At 47.5% G+C, this 22089-nt stretch overlaps 1 protein-coding gene across 3 annotated transcripts in view; it reads left to right on the top strand.

Annotated features, from left to right (window-relative positions):
* The first annotated feature begins 1995 nt into the window (after positions 1-1995).
* The window catches only part of TMEM120B (transmembrane protein 120B), a 40666-nt gene continuing 20572 nt past the window's right edge, over positions 1996-22089 (top strand). For all 3 annotated transcript variants that reach the window (XM_054594232.1, XM_054594231.1, XM_054594230.1), the window contains exons 1-5: positions 1996-2194; positions 15967-16085; positions 17957-18073; positions 18776-18835; positions 19532-19627. In XM_054594232.1, the coding sequence (XP_054450207.1) occupies positions 2126-2194; positions 15967-16085; positions 17957-18073; positions 18776-18835; positions 19532-19627 (461 nt within the window). In that variant the 5' untranslated portion in view covers positions 1996-2125. The remainder of the gene's footprint in view (positions 2195-15966; positions 16086-17956; positions 18074-18775; positions 18836-19531; positions 19628-22089) is intronic.

The following is a 22089-nucleotide window of genomic DNA, read 5'->3' as shown; positions in this document are numbered from 1 at the left end:
CCAGCCTGTGCCACCTACGGAGGGGCTTGTGAATGATACATGTGCAGTCTGACCCCACAGAGAGAGCAGTCCCTTAGATTTGCAACCTGCCTGCCAGGCAGCCTGCAGACACCTGCAGATAAGGCGCGCCTTCCCAGACTTCTCTCAGGGGCCGGGCCAGCCTCTCCTGCTCAGGGGCAACCTGGGGCTGACGGACCTGCTAGGATTGAGCAACTGCAAGCAGAGGCGAAGGGGCTTCTTCTTCCCAACTCCCTGCTTGGTGACAATTTATTCATTCTTCAAGGCCCTGTGTTTTCTTCATGATTCTACTAAGCCCAATGAAATAGACCGTCTTCTGTTTTATCACCATTTGAGTATTTTAGCTGGTTTTGCAATCTTCAGGACACAATAGATTGGGCCTCTCAGACGTCAATGTCTCCAGGGCCACAGGTTACACAGACACATGAGGCAGGACGGGGCAACATGATAGAGCATGCAGAGGACTGCAGCAACTGGTGAGTCCACGTGAAGGGGAGACTGCTCACTTCTTCCAGCCCATTACCATGCAGCAAAATAAGCCCAGTGTGACCAGACCTTTCCATTTTTCAATAGAAAAGAAAAATCTGGATTTTTATGTAAAGTCTTTTTTTCAACTTAAAAACAGACATAAATATTTATGGTGGCTTTATTCATAATTGACCCAAACTAGAAACTACTTAAAGGTCCCTCAACCAGTGAATGGATAAAGAATGGGTAAAAAAACTGGGACACATCCGTACAATGAAATACACTCAAAAGAAAGAAAGAAAGAAACTACTGACTTACACAACAATCATCCAAATTGCAAATGTGTAATGCTGACTGATTTCTACTTCTGACCAAGATGCAATAAAATGCACCACATTTACCTTCTGACCCAAAACAAAAACAAAAACAAAAAAAAAGAGAAAAAATATAGGAAGTGATTTTTTTCTCACTCAAGACACTGGACACCAGTCAATGGGATAGCTCTCCAAATGGCCCAGCTTACAAGGAAAAAGGCCATGTGATAACAGAAGATTGGCGTGATACAGCTGCATGCTAAGGATTGCCAAGCAAGGAAGGATTGACGGCCAGCGCCCAGAGTCTCAGAGTCAGAGAGTGCATGTCCCTGCTGACACCTTGGTTTTGTGCTCCCAGCATCCAGAGCTGTGAGAGAATACATTCCTGTTGTTTAAGCCACCCAGTTTGTGGTTAGGGCAGCCCTCGGACACTAACACAGGCATCATTTGAATTGAGGCGTGAATGATGAGCAAGAGGAAACGATGTGAAGATTTGAGGGGCGGCGTGGCGGGGGGGGGGGGGGGGGCGGGTTCCATACAAGGGCAGGAAGAGAAAACACAGCGGCTGGAGATGGGGATGAGAGAAGAGATGTGACCGGGAAGCCAGGCAGGGACAGATCTTGAGGGACGGGAATTTGGATTCAATTAACTTTGAGGTGGTTGTGTCGTTTGAGTGACAGAAACAGCTGTCAAGATAGTCACCCAGAGTCTTAGAGGGCAGGAATCTAGGATGTTATTAGTTGCAGAAAATAATGTCGGTGTGAGATGACAGGGCCCTCTCTGTACTTCCCCGCCCTACTCCGCGACCTTGTTGGACAGTCAATGTCAGATCTAGCATTCCAGGCTGCTGGCTTTGGCTCAGGCCAAGGGATGGTGCGCTTTCATATCCCCCAAATTACCCTTCTCCCTCTAGACCCCGGGCACCCCAAATAAACACAGTCTAATTAATTTAAATAAAATAAGCTCTGCAAATGCAGCTTGCGAACGAGTTCCCCAGCCCCAACTAGAAGAGGGATTCTGGAGGCGCAGACGCACTCCCAAGGGGCCAGAGACAGACCTGCAAAGCTAGAGACTCTGCGGGCGCGCGGCACACGGGGGCGGGGCCGGGGAGGCGCGAGCGCCTGCGTCTGCGCGCCGCGTGCCTCCCGGCGAGGGGGTGGGGCGGGCGCTGGGGCGGGGCTGTGACGTCAGGTGCGCGCGTGGCTTCGGCAGCGCAGGAACAGCTGGTGCCTCCGAAGCGGCCGGCGAGCGGACGGCCGTGAGGCGCCGGTGGCCCGCCGCGCCTCGCTGCGGGAGCCGCCGCCGCTGCCCCGCGCCCCCGCATCATGTCGGGCCAGCTGGAGCGTTGCGAGCGCGAGTGGCACGAGCTGGAGGGAGAATTTCAGGAACTACAGGTAAAGCCACCTGGTCCCTCCACTGTGCTGCCTGAGGTGCAGTGCCCTCCCCTTCCGGCTCCCCCGGCCCGAGCGGTGGGCACCCTGGGGCCCAGGGGGTGTCGCTGGCCAGGCCCCGGACGCCGGTGGTCCGCGTGGGCCAGCCCCCTTCCACCTCCCAGCACTTCAGTGCCTCATCCACTTGGGGCGCCCGGCCGGAGCCCCGCTCCCCGCCCTCACACAGGCTCCTCGCTCCGCGCACCTCCTGCGCCTCAGAAAGTTGGTCTGGGGCCTCGGAGGGGAAGTTCCAGGCGCGCCCCCGTCAGGGAGGCCCGAGGGGGACAGGTGGGCGCGGGGACGCCGCCGGAGGCAGCCCAGCCCCCACCGCCGCAGGGTCTCCCGGGGCCCCGCCCCCGCTGGGCTCCCGCGGCGCTCCGGCCGGCGGCCCTCCGCTGCGGCTCGGCTCGGGAGCGTGGGCTTGGGGGATGTTGTCCTGGGACGCGTCGGCTTGGCGCAGGGGCCGGGGGCCCGGCGCCCCGCCTTCGGGGCCGCGGTGCGGGCGCGCGCTCCTCTGGCGCTGCTGCAGCCTGAGGTCGGCGCGGTGGACGGCATCCGCCGCTCTGACAGCTGGGGCGCCTCCCTCCCGCTCTGGCCCAGAGCCCGGGGAGGGGCGCTGCGGGCGGAGGCCGGAGGGGCCCCCGAGAGAATGGCTTTGTGCGGTGCGGGGCCCGGGCAGGAGGACGTGCTCCCGGTGGGAGTTCCCAGAGGCCTCCGCTACCCGCTCGGCCGACGCGAGGCGCCTCAGGACGCCGGGGTGGGCCTGTTTGGAGGTGAGGCTGCCCCCTCCGCAGTTCCCGGGCTGTGCTTGTTCCTCAGCGGCGGGCTCCGCTCGCCCGGGGTCGTGTCGCACACGTCCACCCGGCTCCTCCGAGCCCTCGGGGGGAGCAGTCACCTTTTCCTCGAACGCGCAGCCCCTGCCTGCAGCTGGCTGGCCTCTTGCCGCGTCCAGGGGAGGGGAGAGGAGGTTGCCAAGGGTGTCTGGGGTGGGTCTTTCTAGACACGAGGCAGCGGGCCCCGAGCGGTCGAGAGAGGGGTGCTGGAGAGATGGGACGGTCTTAGGCGTGACACAGGGTAAGGTGCCCAGAACCAGAAGGGCGCCCCTTTCTTGGCCTGTCCAGCACGTGTGGGTTGGTGCCTTCTCCTTCGGTCTAGGGCTCGGGTCCCACCCAGTTCTTTCATGGCTTCGCTGCCATCGAGAAAGCTCAGCCACTTCTTAACGCTTTGTCCTGCTGGGCTCGCTGGTGTCACCTCCAGCCTTGCAGCCACGGAGGGGGTAGGAGGGTGAGGAGTGGGAGAAGGGGGTTGCTTCGTGCAGCTTTGGATGTTCATTCCTTCCCCTTGCCCTGCCTTAGACCAGGAGGAGGAGGAGGAGGAGGAGGAGTCTTAACACTTCAGAGCGATGCAATTAATGCAATTAACAGCAATTAAGCTGCAAGTCTTGGCAGGCAGAGGTAGCAATGGAGACAGTTTGATTTGTTGTGGTGGTGTCTCTGGGGCTCAGGTGTGTGAGGGACGGGGAGGAATTGGGGATTAATTCTGGATTTCACCCCCTGGAGCATAGCAAGGGTTGGCTGGTGGAAGCTGTGGTGTCGCCTGCATAGTAGTCCTGCTTAGCTCTTCCGCAGTCCGGCAACTGGAATGGACTGGGCCCTGCCTTGGGCCAGAGGGACCCTGCTGGCCTCAGGCTTTAGTGGCAGCTGCTGGGTCAAAGGCCAGTGGTGGAGGGAAGGACACAGAGGCACCTGGAGGCTAAGGTCAAAAACACTATGTCTTCAATTCATAGATGAGGAAACTGAAGCTTGGGCATGCTAATTAAACTGGGGTCACGCAGGTATTTAGGGACCAAGTTGGGGCTAGAACTTGGTTCCCTAAATGTTTAGTTCAGATGTCTGTCCTTGTATTGGGAGGCCCCTCTCTGTCCTATGAAATGGGAGAACTCTGAACTCCTGAGATGAAAGTCCCTGAAAACATGCATATAAGGAGGGTGTACACTGTCACTGTGTATGTATTGGACAGACTTTCAGATATGAGACGTTTGCTGGGGAACAAGGAGGTTACCACAGGTAGGCAGGTGGGCCGATGGGAACGAGGAAAGTTAATAATAGGAAGGGTTTCTTTTCCTTTCCACCAGAAAAGGAAATTTAGATCTTCATCTAAGTTTCCTTACATCTACCTCAGAACCTGGGATTCATGCATTTTTCATGCTTTTATGTCTTTCCGATTTCAGCTTTCTTGAAGTGACATGTAATGTCTCTGGGTTTTACTTCCCTTTCCCTTTTACAAATGAAGGGAGGAAAGAGGAAACCTAATTCTCAGGCCCTGGAGGATTTGAAAGGTCTTTGGAATTCCACCCTCCCCCCAAAAGTCATAATCTCTGGGAATTTCCAGAGGAAAGGATCTGATTTCTTTTGACTGTGATTTGCATCTGCCAGGGCCTCACTAGACTCCAGGATAAGGTCAGGTCGCTATGGGGACTTTGTTCTTTGGCTGGCTGGGGTTTCAGTCTTGCTGGTGAATTGAGCATGGCCCTGTGGCCTGTGGTATGACCACAGAAGGTCACTTATAGACACGCAGCAGGTAGTTTAATGAGCCTTTCCTGCCTTGCCTTACACCACTCACTGGAAACCTGACCTCGCCCCTCCCACCAGGGAAGGAAGTAGCTGGAAGTGGCTTTCCCCTAAACCTGACCTTCCAAAAGATAGACCATTGTAAAGACTTTGGCTTTTACTACAAATGAAATGGGCATCCCTCTAGCTGCTGAGTATAGACTAACCATGGGGGTGGGGGGCAGGCTGTAAGCAGGAAGAGAGTATTATTTCATTAAAACCCCACGGAATGAGAAATGAGGACAGCAGTGTTTAGTCTGATCCCCTGGTTTGAGGATTTGTGCAGAGCTAACAGGCACACACAGCCTGCTAGTAAATAGTTTTGGTTATTTCAGAATGAAATAAAAACATTTTTGGCACTTTCAATGTATTCTTTTTTCCAAAAGGCTACTAACTTTGTTAGGACATAAATACCTTTGTTATTTGGTCTGAAGACACTGTGAAAAGTTTACTGAGATACTAAGGGTGTGGTGAATCAGTGATGTTTAGGACCCCTTGTTTTACGTAGTGGTGGTTACACAATTGGATATACTTTCCAAAATTCATTTAATTGTATGCCTGAAAACTGGTAAATTCATATGTAAATTATACCCTAATAAAGCTGATTTTTAAAAACCAGTACATGGCCTGTAATGTAGACCTTGTCTCCTAGCCCTTTGACAACTGAGGAAACTGAAGTACAAAGAGATTTCATAACTCAGCTAGCAAGTGGTAGGCTCTGGATGTGAAGTCAGTCCGACTGCATAGCGTAATCACTTACATATTGTTATCCTGCCTTCCAGGTGTCTGACACACATGCTCATACCTCCACTTACTGCTCATATAACAGACATTCCTAACTGATCCTTGCACGTGACTCAGAATCTTTCCTGTCCCAATATAGAATTAATGCATTTAGGCGATGTCATCTTGCCATCCTTGGTAGTATTTCCATGGTGATGAGTACATTCAGCATCCAGCAATCTTTATTTGACATTGATTCCTTTAAAAAAAAAAAAACTATATAAATGTAATCTTTTGAAAACTTCCCACCAGAGAAGGGCACAGCTATAAGGTGCCACATTTTGGTGGTGACCGTGGCTCTGGTGCAATTTACTGAGTTACCTACCAACTCCTGATGCTCTTAGGCCAGAGCCCTGTCTGAAAATGCCACAGGATTTCACTGCTGGAAGTTCTTGCAATAAATGTGGACTCAGGAGTTCTGACTCCCAGTTCTGGATCTTACGACTCAGCCAAGATGCCTTGGGTTAAGAAGGCATCTCCAGATGTTTCATGGGTGTGCTGGGACCTGGAATCATTAATCTCATCTTCCCACTGGAGCAGAGCTTAGGGCCTCAGAGGACAGGAGAAGTGGCAGACCTCAGAACCCTCCAACAGAAGCTCGCTTGTTTGTGTCTTCAATACATGGTATAAAAGGGTAATCAGATGTGCAGAAAAGACACTGTGGGCATCTCAGCATCCAGAGCTAATGTTAGTGCTTCTTTGTCTTTTTTTTTTTCTCCATTGTACATTTTTATAAGTAATACATATCCACATAGTTAAAAATTCAAATAGGAGATATGTCCAAGAATTTTCATAACACTTGTTTATAACAGCTAAGAAATGGAAACCCAAGTGTCCATCAGACTGGATAATTCCACTGAACATCCATGGAGTGGGGTGTGAAGAGCAGAATGAATAAACTAGAGCTACATGTATCAACATCAATAAACCTTTTAAACAGAAAAGCAACACAAATGAACAGTTGCAGAGAGGAATATACAGTGTGACATGTATAATAAAGTGAAACATTCAGAGCACTATGTATTGCTTACTGATGCATATCTTTGTACAATAGTACGAAGACTTGCAAGGGAGTAACATGGGCCAGATTCACTGTAGTGGAGATTCAGGCAGAGCCCTGGCGAGAAGCGTCTCTCTCCAAAGGATCTTACTGAAGAGTTTTAAGGAAGGGGCTATTTACAGAGGTGTGGCAGTTTAAGGGTGAGGCTCCTGGGGCTGGGATTCTAATTCTAAAGGAGCAGAGGGTGCTGCTTTGGCAGCACATACACTAAAGGGGCAGAGCTTGGCCAAAACTTACTGCTGGGGAAGGGGAGCTACAGGGCTGGAGCAGTAACAGTTGAAGGCTACAGCCAAGCAGGGAGGAGGCAGGAGGAACAAACCCTCAGCTCTCTCTTCTTGCCCTCCAGTCTTCTGTCTTGGCCTCCCACTGGTCAAACCTAAGTAGGGTGCAGAGTAAGGGAGCCCAGGAAATAGACTCTGAAGGGATCAGTGCAGAGAAAGACTAAATTGATCTGGGCTGGGGCTGGGGGCTGGAAATAGCCAGCACAGGGGTTGGTCTCTTTAGGAGAGGGAGGTGGGCATGCCACCTAGAAAAAATACACAAGTGCTTTCAAACCTATATGCACCACTGTTTCTTACTCTGCGGGTGAGACTTTAAGTGTTAACGTTGTGTTTATTTTCTATGCTGTGATGTTCCTGGGCTTTTAAAAATATTTAATAAAACGAGCAGGAAACCAGAAAGGAATCCGACAGTACCCAAAGACTTATAAAGAAAAACAGCTCTGTAGGCTCAGTGTCAGCCATTTACATGATTATGACCATGCAAATACCATTTACTGCAGGATCGAGCAGTGGACTGTGGTTGTATTTTCTCTCTTGGAGAAATAAGTGTCTTAGCACTCGATTTTTACTGGCAGTGTTTGTCTTACACTTATCTTCTTTTTCCCCACTGAGCTTTGTCTGTACGTATTCAATCAAGCACGTTTCTTTTCTTGGATTGGTCTTAAACTAGACAGTTGTGGGGGGTTGGGGTTTGCTTTGTTCTGCAGAATGGGTCCTTTCTTCCACAGCTGCCTATCTGCTCTGATGCCCCCAGCACTCTGGGTTATTTTTAGAGGTAGTGACTTGATGTGAGAGTCAGTCACGTTTAATAAGCTGGTGCTCCCTGCGCTGTGTGCAGAGAATTGACTACTAATTTTTGGTGAGCATCTCCCATGTTCCAACCCTTTGCTACCAAGTTGAGAAATAAGAATAGTGGTTTGGCGGTTTGGTGTGTTCTTTAAAAGTTAAACATACATTTACCATGTGACCCAGCAATTCCATTCCTAGGTATCTACCCAAGACAAATGAAAATACATCTTTATACAAAGACTTGTACATAATACTCATGGTAGCATTATTCATAAGAGCAAAAAAGTGGAAATAACCCAAATGTCCAACAACTGGTGAATGGGGCAACAAAATGTATATCTATATCAAATTTTTATTGTTAACAGTAAAAATACTAATACATGCTACACTCTAAATAAACCTCACAAAGTTATGCTAAGTAAAAGAAGCCAGACACAAAAACCACGTATTATAAGATTCTGTTTATATGAAATATCCAGAAAAGACAAATCTACAAGGATAGAAGGTAGGTTAGAGGTTGCCAGGAGCTGGCAGGAGGGGAGACTGGGGATTGAGTACTGATAGATTCTAGGGATCTTACTGGGTGGTGGAATTGTTCAAAAACTGGGTATTGTAATAATGGTTGTACAACTTGGTAAATGTATAAATGTCTTTGAATTGTACACTTAAAATGAGTGAATTTAATGGTATATAAATTATACCTCAATAAAGTTGTTAAAGCCCTGACTGGTGTGGCTCAGTGGATTGAGCATTGGCCTGCAAACCAAAAGGTCGCTGGTTTGATTCCCAGTCAGGGTCCGTGCCTGAGTTGTGGGGCCAGGTCCCCAGTTGGGGGCATGAGAGAGGCAACCAGTTAATGTATTTCTTGCACATTGATGTTCCTCTTTCTCCCTCCCTTCCCCTCTCTCTAAAAGTAAATAAAATCTTTTAAAAAAGCTGTTAAAAATAATGGTTTAGGTACTTAGTTTGGTTAGAAACAAACAAACAAAAAAACCCAATATGGTTGTTCATTGGTCTACACTTTTGGGGTGGCTATTTAGTTACTGGTTTAATGAAGAATTCTCTCAACCAGGCTCCAAGTCCTTGCTATTGGCATCTTTCAGGGGAAGGTGCCCTGGGCAAGAACTTGGTAATAACAAGTCCAAGATTTGTGGCTTCTAAGCCCCTTACCTGGTGCGATTGATTTTGCCCAGAAGGAAAGCTCTGTTCTTTGGCATCTTAATGTAGATTCTGACACTTGCTTTTCAAATAAAGATACTCAACCCGATTGGCAAAGCCAAATAGGAAAAAAGGGAAGATGTTTGTTTATATAATTGGGAACTCAAAGGTGCACTGCGTTCAGGTACAAGCTGATCGGGGCTCAAGTGAAATCGTCAGGACTGAGCCTTCATCTGCCTTTCCATCCTGTTTTCCTCTCTGTCAGGTTCATTCTCAGGCAGGAGCTGCATTAACTCTGGGCTTACATCTTACTACCTTCAAAACTAGTAGAAAACGTCTCTTTCAGCAGTTCTGATAAGAGCTCCACAACTGAGTGGTGTTGGTTCTGAATGTCCCTCCCTCAACCAGCTGGGTGGAGAGGCCGATGATCTGGCTGGCCAGGCCTGCAGCATATGCCCTGGAGCCCAGGGCAGGTTCCACTGCGCTCCTAGGAGATCTCTTGGACTGAGCTGTGGGGCGGTGGGGATGGCTCTCAAAGAAACTATGGAGACACTAACCAGAAGAGGACTAGCTGCCTAGTTGGCAAAAACAACAGAAAGCCCCCATCTGGCGACTAGTTCCATTTGAGGCCACCAGGCCAAGCTTGATTGGATGAAAAGCAGGATCGGATTGCCTCCGTGTGGTTCAGTCTGCCGCATGGGAAAAGCCTCTCCACACGCAGGTCTGTTGGAGAGACCCTTGTGTGCGAGGATGGCTAGGAACTCCAAGGGAAGGCTGGAATTGTGTGCCTTCCCCCAACCTCCCAGACACCCCCCCACCTCCGCCCCTTGGACAGTGCATTGAGGCAGCGGTTGTAAAATGGTGCAGCCTCTGTGGAAAATGGTATGGCAGTTCCTTAAAAAAAAATTAAAGAATTGCTGTATGATCTAGCAAAATCCCACTCCTGGGTATGTACTTGAACGAATTGAAAGGAGGAACTTGAACAGATATTTTTACACCAAGTGTTCATAGCAATATTTTCCAGAATAGCCAAAAGGTGGAAGCAACCCAGGTGTCCATCGACAAATAAATGGATAAAGAAAATGTAGTATATACATACAATGACATTGTGCCACCTTAAAAAGGAAGAAAATTCTGATATATGTTACAACATGGACAGACCTTGAGCACATAATGCTGTGTCTAAATAAGCCAGGCACAAAAAGACAAATACTGTATGAGGCACCCAGAGGAGTCAAATTTGTGGAGTCAGAAAGTACTGGAATGGTGGTTGCTTGGGGGTGGGGAGTAGAGGAAACGGGGTTATTGGGTGATGGGTTTGGAGTCTCAGATTGGGTGGCGGAAAAAGTTCTGGAGATGGTTTTGGTGGATGTACAATTGATGCCTCCTTGTCACATCAGTGTTTCTTTCTCTCCCTTCCCCTCTCTAAAAACAATGAAAAAAAAATCCTTGCATGAGGATAAAAAAAATTTTAATGGTTAAAATGGTAAATCATGCATGAATTGTATTACAATTTGAAAAGTCAAAAATTTTTAAATGACTAAAAGACTAAATTTTATCAGAATTTTTTAAAAAGAGCAAGTGGACGGCAGCTGTCATGAAAAAATTAAGGATCCAAGAAATAAAGGGATGATGTTTCCTACTGCTGTGGGCGGGGCACCAGGAATCAGCAGAGACTGGGGCACTCTGTGGGGTGCAGAGTGCCCCAGTGTGGAGAGTGTGTCCCACTAAGGGCATGGTGTCTGGCTGTCCCTACCCCATGTTGTCCTCCTTGTGGCTGGCAGATCCTAAACCTGGAGCTGAGGACAGGAGGAGACAGTAGTGTGGTCTCTAATGTCAGAGAGAAACACAGAAAAACAGACAGACTGTCAGAGATCAGGAATGACTCCATATACCAGGAAATAAAACTAGGGGAAGGCCCATGGGCTTTCCATCCTTACCCAATATGATGTCTTGGGATCGAGCAGAAAATACAACTGGTGGAGCATAGAAAAGTGCCTGTGAAAAAGTAAATGTTGGTAGCATTGAGTGTTGGTGAGATGTGGACAACTGTCATATGCTGTGGGTGGGACTATACATTGGTACAGCTCTCTGTGGGCCATTTGCCAAGATCTATTAAAACTGAAAACAAGCCTGTGCCCTCTGACCACACAATTCCATTTCTTTTCCCCAGAGGGGATCTTCCCCAGGGAGATACCAGCATGTGTGCCCAGGGAGCCAGTGCCAAGGATATTAATCATTGGTGCATTGTTGGTTATAGTCAGAGACTGGAAACAACCTAAATATCCAGCAATAGGGGAATGGCTTAAGTAAACTGCAGTATGTGCACAGCATGAAATACTGCACAGCACTGAAAAAAAATGAAATAAATCTATTTTTACATTGTCAAGGCATATTGAGTAAAAAAAGAAAGTTGTAGAATCATTCTGATACTGTTAAGATATTTTTAAAAATCAAAAGCATGTGCTTTAGAGTGTAAGCTATGCTGTTGTAACAGAAATCCTCAAATGAAAAGGCTGAAATGGGGCATCTTCTTACTTTCTCACAAGAGTCCAGAGGGAAGTGTAGTCCAGGGTGAGCGGTATTTCAGTTATCTGTCTATTGCTGCATAAAACAGCAGTAATTGCTTTTTGCTCATGGATTCTGTGAGTCAGGGATTTAGATAGGGCATAGCCTGGATATTTTGCCTGTGTTCTGTGATGCCAGAGACCTTAGCTGGGAAGACTCGAATGGCTAGCAGTAACTCACATGGCTGGGGCTGGAATCATCTGGAGGTTTCTTTACCCCTCTGGTGTCTGAGCTAAAATGACAAGAAGGTTTGTCATTCCAGTTGAGACTATTGATCAGAGTATCTGCCTTTGATTTCTCTGTGTCGTTAGGGTTTCCACACAGCATGGTGACCTCAGGATAGTTGAACTTTTAGGTCTGAGAGTGAGTGTTTCAGCAAATAAGATGGAAGCCATGTGTCCTTACATAACTTTTTTCTCATAAATTGTATTGTGTCACTTTTGTCTTTTTTTTTTGGTGGGGGGGGGTGGTCAAAGCAGCCACAAGCCTGCCTATATTTCAGGGGAGGAAACAGAGACCCCCACCTCTCTATGTGAGGAGTGCTGAAGGATGGGTGATCATGTTTTTAAACAACATTACAGATTGGAAGCTCTGTCACATGAGGGTACCTGGGATCCAAGTTGTTTTGGCTGGGAAATGGACAGTGGACTTTGCCATTTGTATTACATAGCTTCCATCTCTGTTCTCAGTGTAACTGGACCCATTATTGCCATATGCCAGCTAGGGAAAGGGACAGTGGAGGCCAAGTAGTTCCTTATAAAAATGTGGTTCAGAGCTTATACACATCACTTCTGCTTGCATCCCATTGGCTGGCTCTTAGTCACACTGCTACCCCTAGTGCAAGGGAGGCTGGGAAATGTAGCCTGTAGGCCAGCCATATGCCCAGCTATAACTTTGTGGGGTCTCTTGCTAAAATGAAGCAAAGGAGAATAAATGTTAGGGACAATTAGTTTTTGTAACAGTGTATTTTTCATTATATGTGTATACATATTTATGTGTATATAAAAAAATAGGACAGCCTGGCTGGTGTGACTCCGGTAGTTGGAGCACTGTCCTGCAGACTGGAAGGTCACAGGTTTGATCCCAGTCAGGGCACGTGCCTTGGTTGTGGGTTCAGTCCCCAGTAGGGGTTCATATGAGAGGTGGCTGATTGATGTTTCTCTCCCATCAATGTTTTTCTCCCTCCCTTCCCCTTCCTCTACAATGGCATGTCCACAAGTGAGGATAAAATAATAGGTCTACATAGAAATACATAGGTACATAGAATATAGTCTGGAAGAATACATAAGAAAAGGTCTAGAAGAAACTGGTAACTGTGGTTACTTCTGGGAATGGGGGAAAAGGATACAGGTGTGTTCAAAGCTGACTCCAGCTGCAGCTGTAGTGTTTGAATTTTTAACAGTTGTAATGTCTTCATGCTTTACTTTGAAATTAAGTATTAATTCAAACTGAAGAGGGCCTGGTATGCATCTGGCTGCTGGTGTTGCAGCCTGGGTCTTATCTCCCTGTGGTGGCACCCAACCCCAAGGAGTGCCAATTGGTGACATGGCTCTATCTTCCAGGAGCCTCTGTTGGGGTTGCTGGGACGCCTAGTCCAAAGGCCCCACCTTTTTGAAGACTGTAGCCCAGTCAGGGTCTCTCTGCCCGCATCCTCTCCACTCCAGGTCTGGAGGGTTTCCTTGATCACCAGCAGATCCTGGCTGTAAGCAGGGGGCTGTTCTGGCACTGCAGAGTTCAAAAGTGAGGAAAATGCAGCCTGCCTCTCCACAGATTACTTACTAATTACAGATAGAAAGCTGGTCACTGTACAGTGGGGCAAGTGGGTGGACACCACCTTTTCTAAGCTTTAACATTGTCATGGACACTGTGTCTCTCTTGGTGGGAGACACTGAGGACACAGTGTCCCTTTAGTGGCATTCTTACTCAAAATGCGTAACCAAAATCCAAACATAAAGAAACAACAAGCAAACCCATGTGAAGGGACATTCTCCAAAACTAGATGGGACTCCTTTAAAACGTCAATGTTATGAAATGCAAAAGTTGAGGAGCTGTTCTAGACTAGGAGGCTAAAGAGATACAAGCAGTAGTACAAGGCAGGAGACTGAATTGGGTCTAGGATCTGTGGGGAAATTGCCATCAATGGACAGTTAGCAAAATTTGAATTTGGATGGTATTTGAGGTCATGGTATTGTGTTGTATCAAGGTTACATTTTCTGTGTTTGATAACCGTACTGTGGGTATATGAGAATCTCATTGTTCTTAGGAAATGCACAGTGAAATATTTAGGAGTAAAGGACCATGTTGTCTACAGCTAATTTTCAAATGGTTTAGAAAAGGAGTGGGCAAACTTCTGTGGCACAAAAGCCAACTAGTAAGGATTCTAGGCTTTTTAGGCTATGTAGTCTGTGTCACAACTACTCACTCTGCTGTTGTAGTTCCAGAGAGGACACAAACAATATGTAAATTAGTGGGTGTGGTTGTGCTCCAATAAAGCTTACTTATGGATACTGAAATTTCAATTTCATATACTTCCACATGTCATAAAATAGCCTTTTGATATTTTCAACCAAGGAAAAATTGTTTCTTGCTTACTGCCCATACAAAATCACGTGGTTGCGTTTGACTTGTGGGCTATAAATTCCTGGTGCCTGATAACAGACAAAAAACCTGCGCGCGCAATCGCAACCCCACACGCGCACAACCCCCCCCACACACCCCCACCCCATGGTGGGGGGGGAGGGTCGCAGTAAAGCAAACATTGTGCAGTGCTAATGGTGAATCTGGGTGAAGGGTAGAGGGGAGTTCCTTGTACTCTTTTTCTAAAAACAAGACTATTTTTTAGAGAGGGGGAGAGGAGGGAGAAAGAAGGAGAGAGACATGGATGTGGGAGAGAAACATCGATTGGTTGCTCTCACACACCTCCAGCCAGGGGCCTGGGCTTCAACCCAGGCATGTGCCCCGACCAGAAATCTAATTGGCGACCTTTTGGTTTGTGGGAGGATGGCCAACCCACTGAGCCACACCAGTCAGGGCCTTTGTACTCTTATAATCCTTTTGCAAGTTTGAAATTATTCAAAAATAAAAGTTAAATAAAATAGGGACAGAATTTTCCTTTCTGGGGGCCCAGGAAGGAGAGGCTGATGATACTGTTTGAATGCGAGGGGCTGATGCCTCCCGTCTGGGAGCCAAGGGAGACTTGCTCACAGTGTTCTTCAGTGTTGCCCCTAATTGTTATCTGTTCACTTCATTTTCCTCACTTCTCCCTTATCTTCTGACTTAACTTGCATGTTTAGGAACTTGCTTGGCAGGCATGAGAATGTAGGCTCTGGTCTTACCGTTTTACCATATCCTTTTTCTCTCTCTCTGCCAAATAGTACATTTCTCTCCACCAGCCAAGAAAACTTCTCCACCAGCCAAGAAAACAGCTGCTTTAAATACATTCACTGGATTATTGTATTTAATTTCATTGGTTTCTCCAAATTGTTCGCATTTGTCTTAGATTTTTCAAATTCAGAAGGAAGCGTTTGTTTCTCGGCACATGACGTGACTTGGAGGAGGTGTGTGCTGTGGCAGCACCATAGAGAAGTAACCGTGTTCCATTCTCCCAGCTCTGGGGCGCAAAGTCTCTTGTGTTTCCCTTGGCCTTGTGGCTCTGAATGGTTATTTCCAGGAATGAGATACTGAGTTCATTGGAGTGGCTGTGCTGGCGGAAGGGAGGGTTGGCTTTAAGGGAAGAAGTGTGAGCTTGTTTTAGTTGACATAGTAAGAACTCTCTTCATGGCCAGGATCAGAAACCCAACTCAAACTGGCCTCAGTGAAAAGGAATTTATGAATTCCTAAACAAAGAATATTGGATTGCATTACATTCAGACTTGGTTAGATCCAAGGGCCGAAATGAAGCTATGAGAATTCTGTCTTTTACTATGTTTCAATTCTGTCTTCCTGTTTGGCCTCAGTCTTAGGCAGGTTCTCCTCACTCAGCAGCTCCAAGTTACTTGCTACCAGGTTAGCAAACCCAGGAGAAAGAGAGCATCTCTAAACCAGTATTTCCAGCACGGTCCCAAGACTAACTCTTGTTGGCCCATTTAAGCCATGTGTCCGTGTCTGAACCAACCAGTTGCCAGGGGATTGGAAGATACCAGTTGGCCAGGCCTGGATCACATGACCACTCTTGCATGGAGACTGTCAACTCTACTCAAACCATCTGGACTAAGAATTGACGAGAGGTGGTCCCTCAAAGTCATATTTGGTTGCTGTTACCATTAGGAAGGATGGAACCTGGTCAGGAAAGAAAACAGTAGTTCCTTATTAAACAAGGGCATGCCATGCTGCCTTCCTCAGTTCTGGTCCCAGTTTTCTAAGCTAGTTTGTGTCATCTTAGCTGTCAATTTGTGGCCTCTGTAGTCATGTCCCCGGACACAAGCAAGCTATGAAAAATGACCTGTTCATGTTCTCTTGTGCACCCTGCCCGGCTCTTCCATCCCTCAGGAGACTCACAGGATCTATAAGCAGAAGCTGGAGGAGCTGACGGCACTCCAGACTTCCTGCAGCAGCTCTATCAACAAGCAGAAGTTGCGACTGAAGAACCTGAAGCACACGCTCCAGAGGTAGGTGGGGCTGCACTCAAAGCTCCCCTGGTTCTCAGCGTCAGAAACCCAGCTCAAAACTGACTTAGCAGAGAATGGAAATTTTAATGGAAAAAAACAAGGGGTGGCTTCAGGCATCACTGGATCCAGGGGTCAAAGGACATTTTTAGGAATCATTTTTTCCTCTAAATTGTGCATTCCTCTAGGTTGGCTTCACTCTCAGGCTGAGCAACCGAGATGGCCACCAGCAGTGCTAGGCTTATATCCTCCAGCCTTTCTTCCTGTTGGCTTGGCCACCTAACCAGATAAGAACTTGTCTTTCAGCAAAAGCTCTGGGTGCAACCCTCATTGGCTGGAATTGGTCACTTGCCCACCTGTGACCCAGTCACTGAGACTGGTTAGGCAAGATTAGGTCACATGCTCAGTTTATGGGCCTCAGTTTATGGAATGGGATAGCCCTACTTAACCATATGGAGTGGGGAAGGGGATGAGAGGTAGTTCCCCAAAAGGAAGTTGTCATAAGAAGTCTTGCTGAGCAGGTAAACAGTGAGCATCCTTCTCATGGAGGTAAGAGTGCACCCACCAGACCCTCAGGTATGGGGGGTAAGAAGTCTGGCATCCCTGGTGGAGACAAACTTGAGCTCATAACTTCGTTCAGTTCCTGAGGCCAGGACCACATTTCAGTTCCCAGTCCTTGTGCCTTCATGGTTCCAGAAGTGCTCTCATCCCCCATAAGTGAAGGGGTCCAGTGGATGCTCTGGTCCCCCTGTCAGGCAGGGAAAACGAGGCTGTGACCTACCTGGGCTTCCATTCCAGAGTGTGTGGCTCCTGGTTAATTTTTGCCTTCCCTCATGGACAATTTTTGGGAAGGTTATTGATTGTACCCCTAATCTTAGCTGACCATTTTGGAAATGGAGCCCCATTCGTCATAGGGGAAACAGTAGGTGGTTCTATGCAGTGACATCGCCACTCGGAAAAACACATCTTACTGATGGCAGTCCTTGAGATACTTCGATATGTCTAGGGTTTTGCAACATTGGCACTAAAGATAATTCTTGGCTGCTGGGGGCTGTCTCCTGCACCGTAGAAAGTTTAGCAGCATCAGTGGCCTCTACCCATTAGATGCCAGTAAGAGCTTCCAATCTGTCTTGACAGCCAAAAGGTTCCCAGACACTGCCAAGTACCCCCAGCTGAAAACCCCTGGGTTTGAAGGTTGACCCATGAGGTAGGTTCTTACACTGAGGACCCCTACTCCAAGTGTCTGTGACTTGTTTTTCTAGTTTTGAGAGTTAAATATCACCAAAGAGTAACAATTAGACCATGATTAGTTGACTGCTTGTACTTTTAAGTACGTTCCTGTATGCCCTCTGTAATCTTCAGGTTATTCCTTTAGAATACTGAGCAGAACCCCAGTCCTTTTGTGTCCCAGCTTAGTTTGCAAAAGGCATTGACATATAAGTCTTCTCTGTTGTAAGCTTTCCAGTTAGTTGGCTTCCTGTGATTACATCAAAATCATTTGGAAAATAAAAAATATAGGAAGAATAATAATATTGCTAGTAGATTTCCACTGAGCTCATACTGTGTGTTAAGTATCATTCTAAATACTTTAAATTGCATTTACTCACTTGTCCAAATAGTATTGTTGAGGAGGTAGGCTCAGTGTTATTTGTGTCTTATAGATGTGGAAAATAAGGCAGATAAGTTAAAGGACATCCCCAAGGTCACAAGGCTAGCAGAGAGCCAGCATCAAACCCAGAGAGTACAGGTGGAGACCTGAGTTTATAAGATATGTGGAGATGGAAGGGTGGGAGGGCAGTGCCCAGAGCTTCCAGATTCTTACTCCAGTCTGAGTAACACCCCTGCTTCTCCTACACCCACACCTCTGACTCCAGGTACAAGCACCATGCCAGTCGGGAGGAGGCAGAGCTGGTTCAGCAGATAGATGCCAACATCAAGGAACGGCAGAACATCTTCTTTGACATGGAGGCCTACTTGCCCAAGAAGAACGGGTAGGAGCTGGGAACTTACACACACTCCCCACACCCTGCCCCCTGTTGCAGACAGATGCCCAGGCCCAGGACACCTGGTCTGCGTGACTCCCACCTTCCCGTTGGGGCTTGAGGTCGAGGGAGACGGGCAGGAGGGAAGGCAGGAAAGTGAGGGGGAGGCTTCCTCACATGTTTCTTTGTGAACACAACAGTGGCTGTCATTGGTGGGGAGGGCATCAGGAGGGAGCCTTCTAGGGCTAGAAGTGTTTTATTCTTTGATCTGAGTGTTGGTTGCATGGATATAGAAAAATGTATAAACTCATCATGTTGTATCCTTAAGACTTGTGCACTTTTGAAGGTTATGCCTTAAGTTTAAAAACAGCCTGCTTTAAATTGACCTAAATGTTGTACATACGCTTTCACCTTGTTGGCTGGAACGTAGTCACATGCTCACAGTCGCTGCAAGAGAGGCTGGAAATATGGTCTCTAAGCCAGCTAAAATGAGGGGAAATGGATCAGTCGTGACTGTCATGTCTCACAGTCCTCGTGTTCTCTCGTTAATCATTATTCACACTTGATGAGAGGCCCATTGTACTGCTGAGTTTAGCGTCTTACATTTTGCATTGGCCACTCAGTATGTGCTTCGTAAGTGTGAATAGTTTTGGTCGGGGCTGCTGCTGGGGCTCTTAGGGACGTGAAAGCCTCACAGGTCTTTCCTTCCAGGCTCTACTTGAATCTCGTCCTTGGCAACGTAAATGTGACCCTTCTCAGCAACCAGGCCAAGTAAGTGTCCCATACCCCCACCTGGTTATATGGAATCCAGACATTTTGCTCTTTCAGCTCAGGTAAGGTGGGACCAAGCTAGGGTTTTTGCACAAATAAAAAAAAGTTAACAGTTGGTGCTCTGGCTCTTGGTCTTTCTGGCACTCTTCTCCTCGGTGAGCAGACCCCTGGGAAAGGTTTCCTTCCTTCACGAAGTCCATATGCTGGGTGGGCAGGACTGCCAGCTCCCCGTGAGGAATGACTCTGCTCCATTCCACACCTCGTCATACACTTTCCTCCAGGGAAGCAGACAGTGTCCACCCGAAGTCTTTCAGTTTCTGGGAAAACGGAGCCCTGGTGTTTCCACAGCAGCAGTTGGTTGGGGGAGGGGACCCTGTCTCTGCTCCCTGCCCATGCCCCTCACACCCGTAGACCTAAACGGGGCGTCCAGGGACATGGGAAGCTGCACTTCAGTCCTTGTCCCCTAATTAATCATCACCATTCATTTAAGGCCAGGTCTCTCCTTTTCCTTTTTCCTTGTGGAATATGGGTGGCAGTATATCAAGGGTCTGATGGGGCAGGAGTCCTGTCTCCCAGGTGGGATATAGTTATATTACTGTAAATGTAATATATAATTGTAAATATACATAATTGTAAATGTAAATATAACTACTGTAATAGTTATGTGACCTTCCCTGGGCTTGTCTGTTGCCATAGATTTGCCTACAAGGACGAGTATGAGAAGTTCAAGCTCTACCTGACCATCATTCTGCTCCTGGGTGCTGTGGCCTGTCGCTTTGTCCTGCACTACAGGTAGTGCAGCATGGCAGTGCGGGGGACATGCTGGAGGTGGAGAGGGGACCACGGGAGAGGGATCCAGGGTCTGTCCTGCATCCATAGTGTTGGGTGAGGTTAGGTGTAGATAGAGAAGGGCCATTTCTCATGAGAAACAGCAGTCCTGTCCACTCTATGTCTATTCAACAGATATCTACTAAATGGCTGCTGGAGAGGCCTTAGAGTGTCCGAAAGAAAGAGCCCAATTTGGCAGTCATGTAATTGATTGTTATTTGGCCGCAAAAAGAAATGAGGTTCTGATGCTGGCTACAGTGCAGGTGAATCTTGAAAACATCACAGGGTGGGGCAAAAGTAGGTTTACAGTTGTAAGTGTGCAAAACAGTTTATTCTTTTTAAAAAATATTTTAATTAAAAAATTATTGATTTTAGAGGGGAGGGAGGGAGAATAAAGGGAGAGAAACATCAGTGTGAGAAACATTAATCGGCTACTTTCCGAACACTTCCCAACTGGGGACCGAACCTGCAACCCAGGCATATACGCTGACTGAGAATCAAACTGGTGAGCTTTCGGTTTGCAGGATGATGCCCAACCAACTGAGCCACAGTGGCAGAGGCCAAAGTTTATTCTTGTATTATCATTTATTAATTATTGTATTATTTTCCATACAAACAACTGTAAACCTACTTTTGCCCTACCCTATGTGTTAAGTGAAAGACGCTGGTCACAGAAGGTCACATATTGCATGATTCCATTTATGTGAAATGTGAAGAACAGGCAGATCCATAGAGACTGAAAATAGATTAGTGGTTGCCAAGGGCTGAGGGGAGGGGAAAAGAGGACTGACTGTAGATGGGCGTGGGGTTTCTTTTGGAGTGATGAGAATGGTCTGGAATTAGAGAGTAGTGATAGATGCACAACTTTAGGAACATGGAATCAAAAAACCCATCAAATGTATACTTTAAAAGAATGAATCTTACGGTATGTGAATTACTGTATTTTGCCATGTATAATGCGCACCCACGCTTTTAGCCCAAACTTTCAGGGTGGGGGGAATCTTTCATTTTAATTTTTTAATTCAACTTTTTATTTATTTATATTTAAATACTTGTTTTTTTAAAAGAAATTTTAGCATTTATTTTTGAAAATATTATGGTACCAGAAATTTTATGTACCAGTGACAAATTTATATTTATGTATCATTAATACTATGCATGGTAATGTGCACCCTTCTTTTTCCCTAAAAAATTTGGGCAAAAAGTGCGTGTTATACACGGCAAAATACAGGGTGTATCTTAATTACAAAAAGAGAGGAGGGGGGAGAGGGAGAAAGGGAACAAAAAAAAAAAAAGGAAAAAAGAAAGGGAGGAAAGAGAGGGATAGATCATCACACATGGCCTCGGTTTGATCCTGGATTTGAGACTGACTGGCTGTTACCATGGGCAGGTTCCCTTTGGGAGCCTCAGTCTCCCCGTCTGTAAAGCGAGGTGACACCAGTGCTGGCTGCACAAGGTTGCTGTGACAATTCAGTGCGTGAACCCTGTGTGTGCAGGGCTCTGCCCAGTGTGTGGCACCAGGCGGTGCAGCGAGAACATCTGCTGCCGCGGCTGAAGCCATACTGCCCCAGGGGGTTCCCTTTCTCCGTGTGGCCCTGAGTTTTCTGCCCCGGGGGGACGGCCAGGCACAGCTTGGGCATTGGGCCCATGTGTTAAGGGTTTATTTCCTAGCAGGCGCTTGGCTGGGAGTCCACTTGCTGGTCTGGCCACTTGAATGTCTAGACAAAGGCCCTTTTAGACCCTGAGCCCAGGCTTGCCTGCTGCCTCGGACCTGGCCCGTTTCCCTGGAGGGCAAAGGCAGCACCCATCAGTCATGCCTACTCACATGCCCCTCTAGAAGCAGGGAAAAGTCCTTAATGAGCAACCACACTCCCTGCCCTGGGACCTCCGGGGCCCTCAAAGGGCAGACCTGGGGTGTGTCGTCCAGCTCCAAGGTTCACCCAGGGCCTGGATGTTTCCATTTCTCCCCGAACACTCTGTATTCTTTTCTAAGGGATGTTGTAACAAAGCACCACCAATGGGGTGCCTTAAAACAACAGAAGCAGCTTTTCTCACATCTGGAGGCCAGGAATCTGAAATCAGGGTGCCAGCAGGCCCGGCCCCTCTGAAGGCGGGAGTTCTTGCTCGCCTTTTCCAGCTCCTGGTGGTTGCTGGCCGTCCTCGGTGTTCCTTGGCTTAAAGCTCTTTCACTCCAGTCTCTGCCTCATGTGCCTCAGTCTCGCCACGTGGCCTCCTTCCCTGTATGTCCCTGTGTCTCTCTCTCGACCTTCTTATGAGGACACCAGTCATTGGGTTCAGGTCCCACCCCAATTCAGGGTGATCTCATCTTAACTAAGTACATTTATAAAGACCCTAGTTCCAAATAAGGTCCTGTTCTGAGGTCCTTGGTGAATATGAATTTTGGGAGAGGAAACGGTTAAACCCAG

Source organism: Pteronotus mesoamericanus, unplaced genomic scaffold, assembly GCF_021234165.1.
Source record: "Pteronotus mesoamericanus isolate MK-2021 breed Mesoamerican mustached bat unplaced genomic scaffold, CSHL_Meso_final scaffold_507, whole genome shotgun sequence".
Lineage (NCBI taxonomy): Eukaryota > Metazoa > Chordata > Mammalia > Chiroptera > Mormoopidae > Pteronotus > Pteronotus mesoamericanus.
This window is presented reverse-complemented; position numbering and strand designations above follow the sequence as displayed.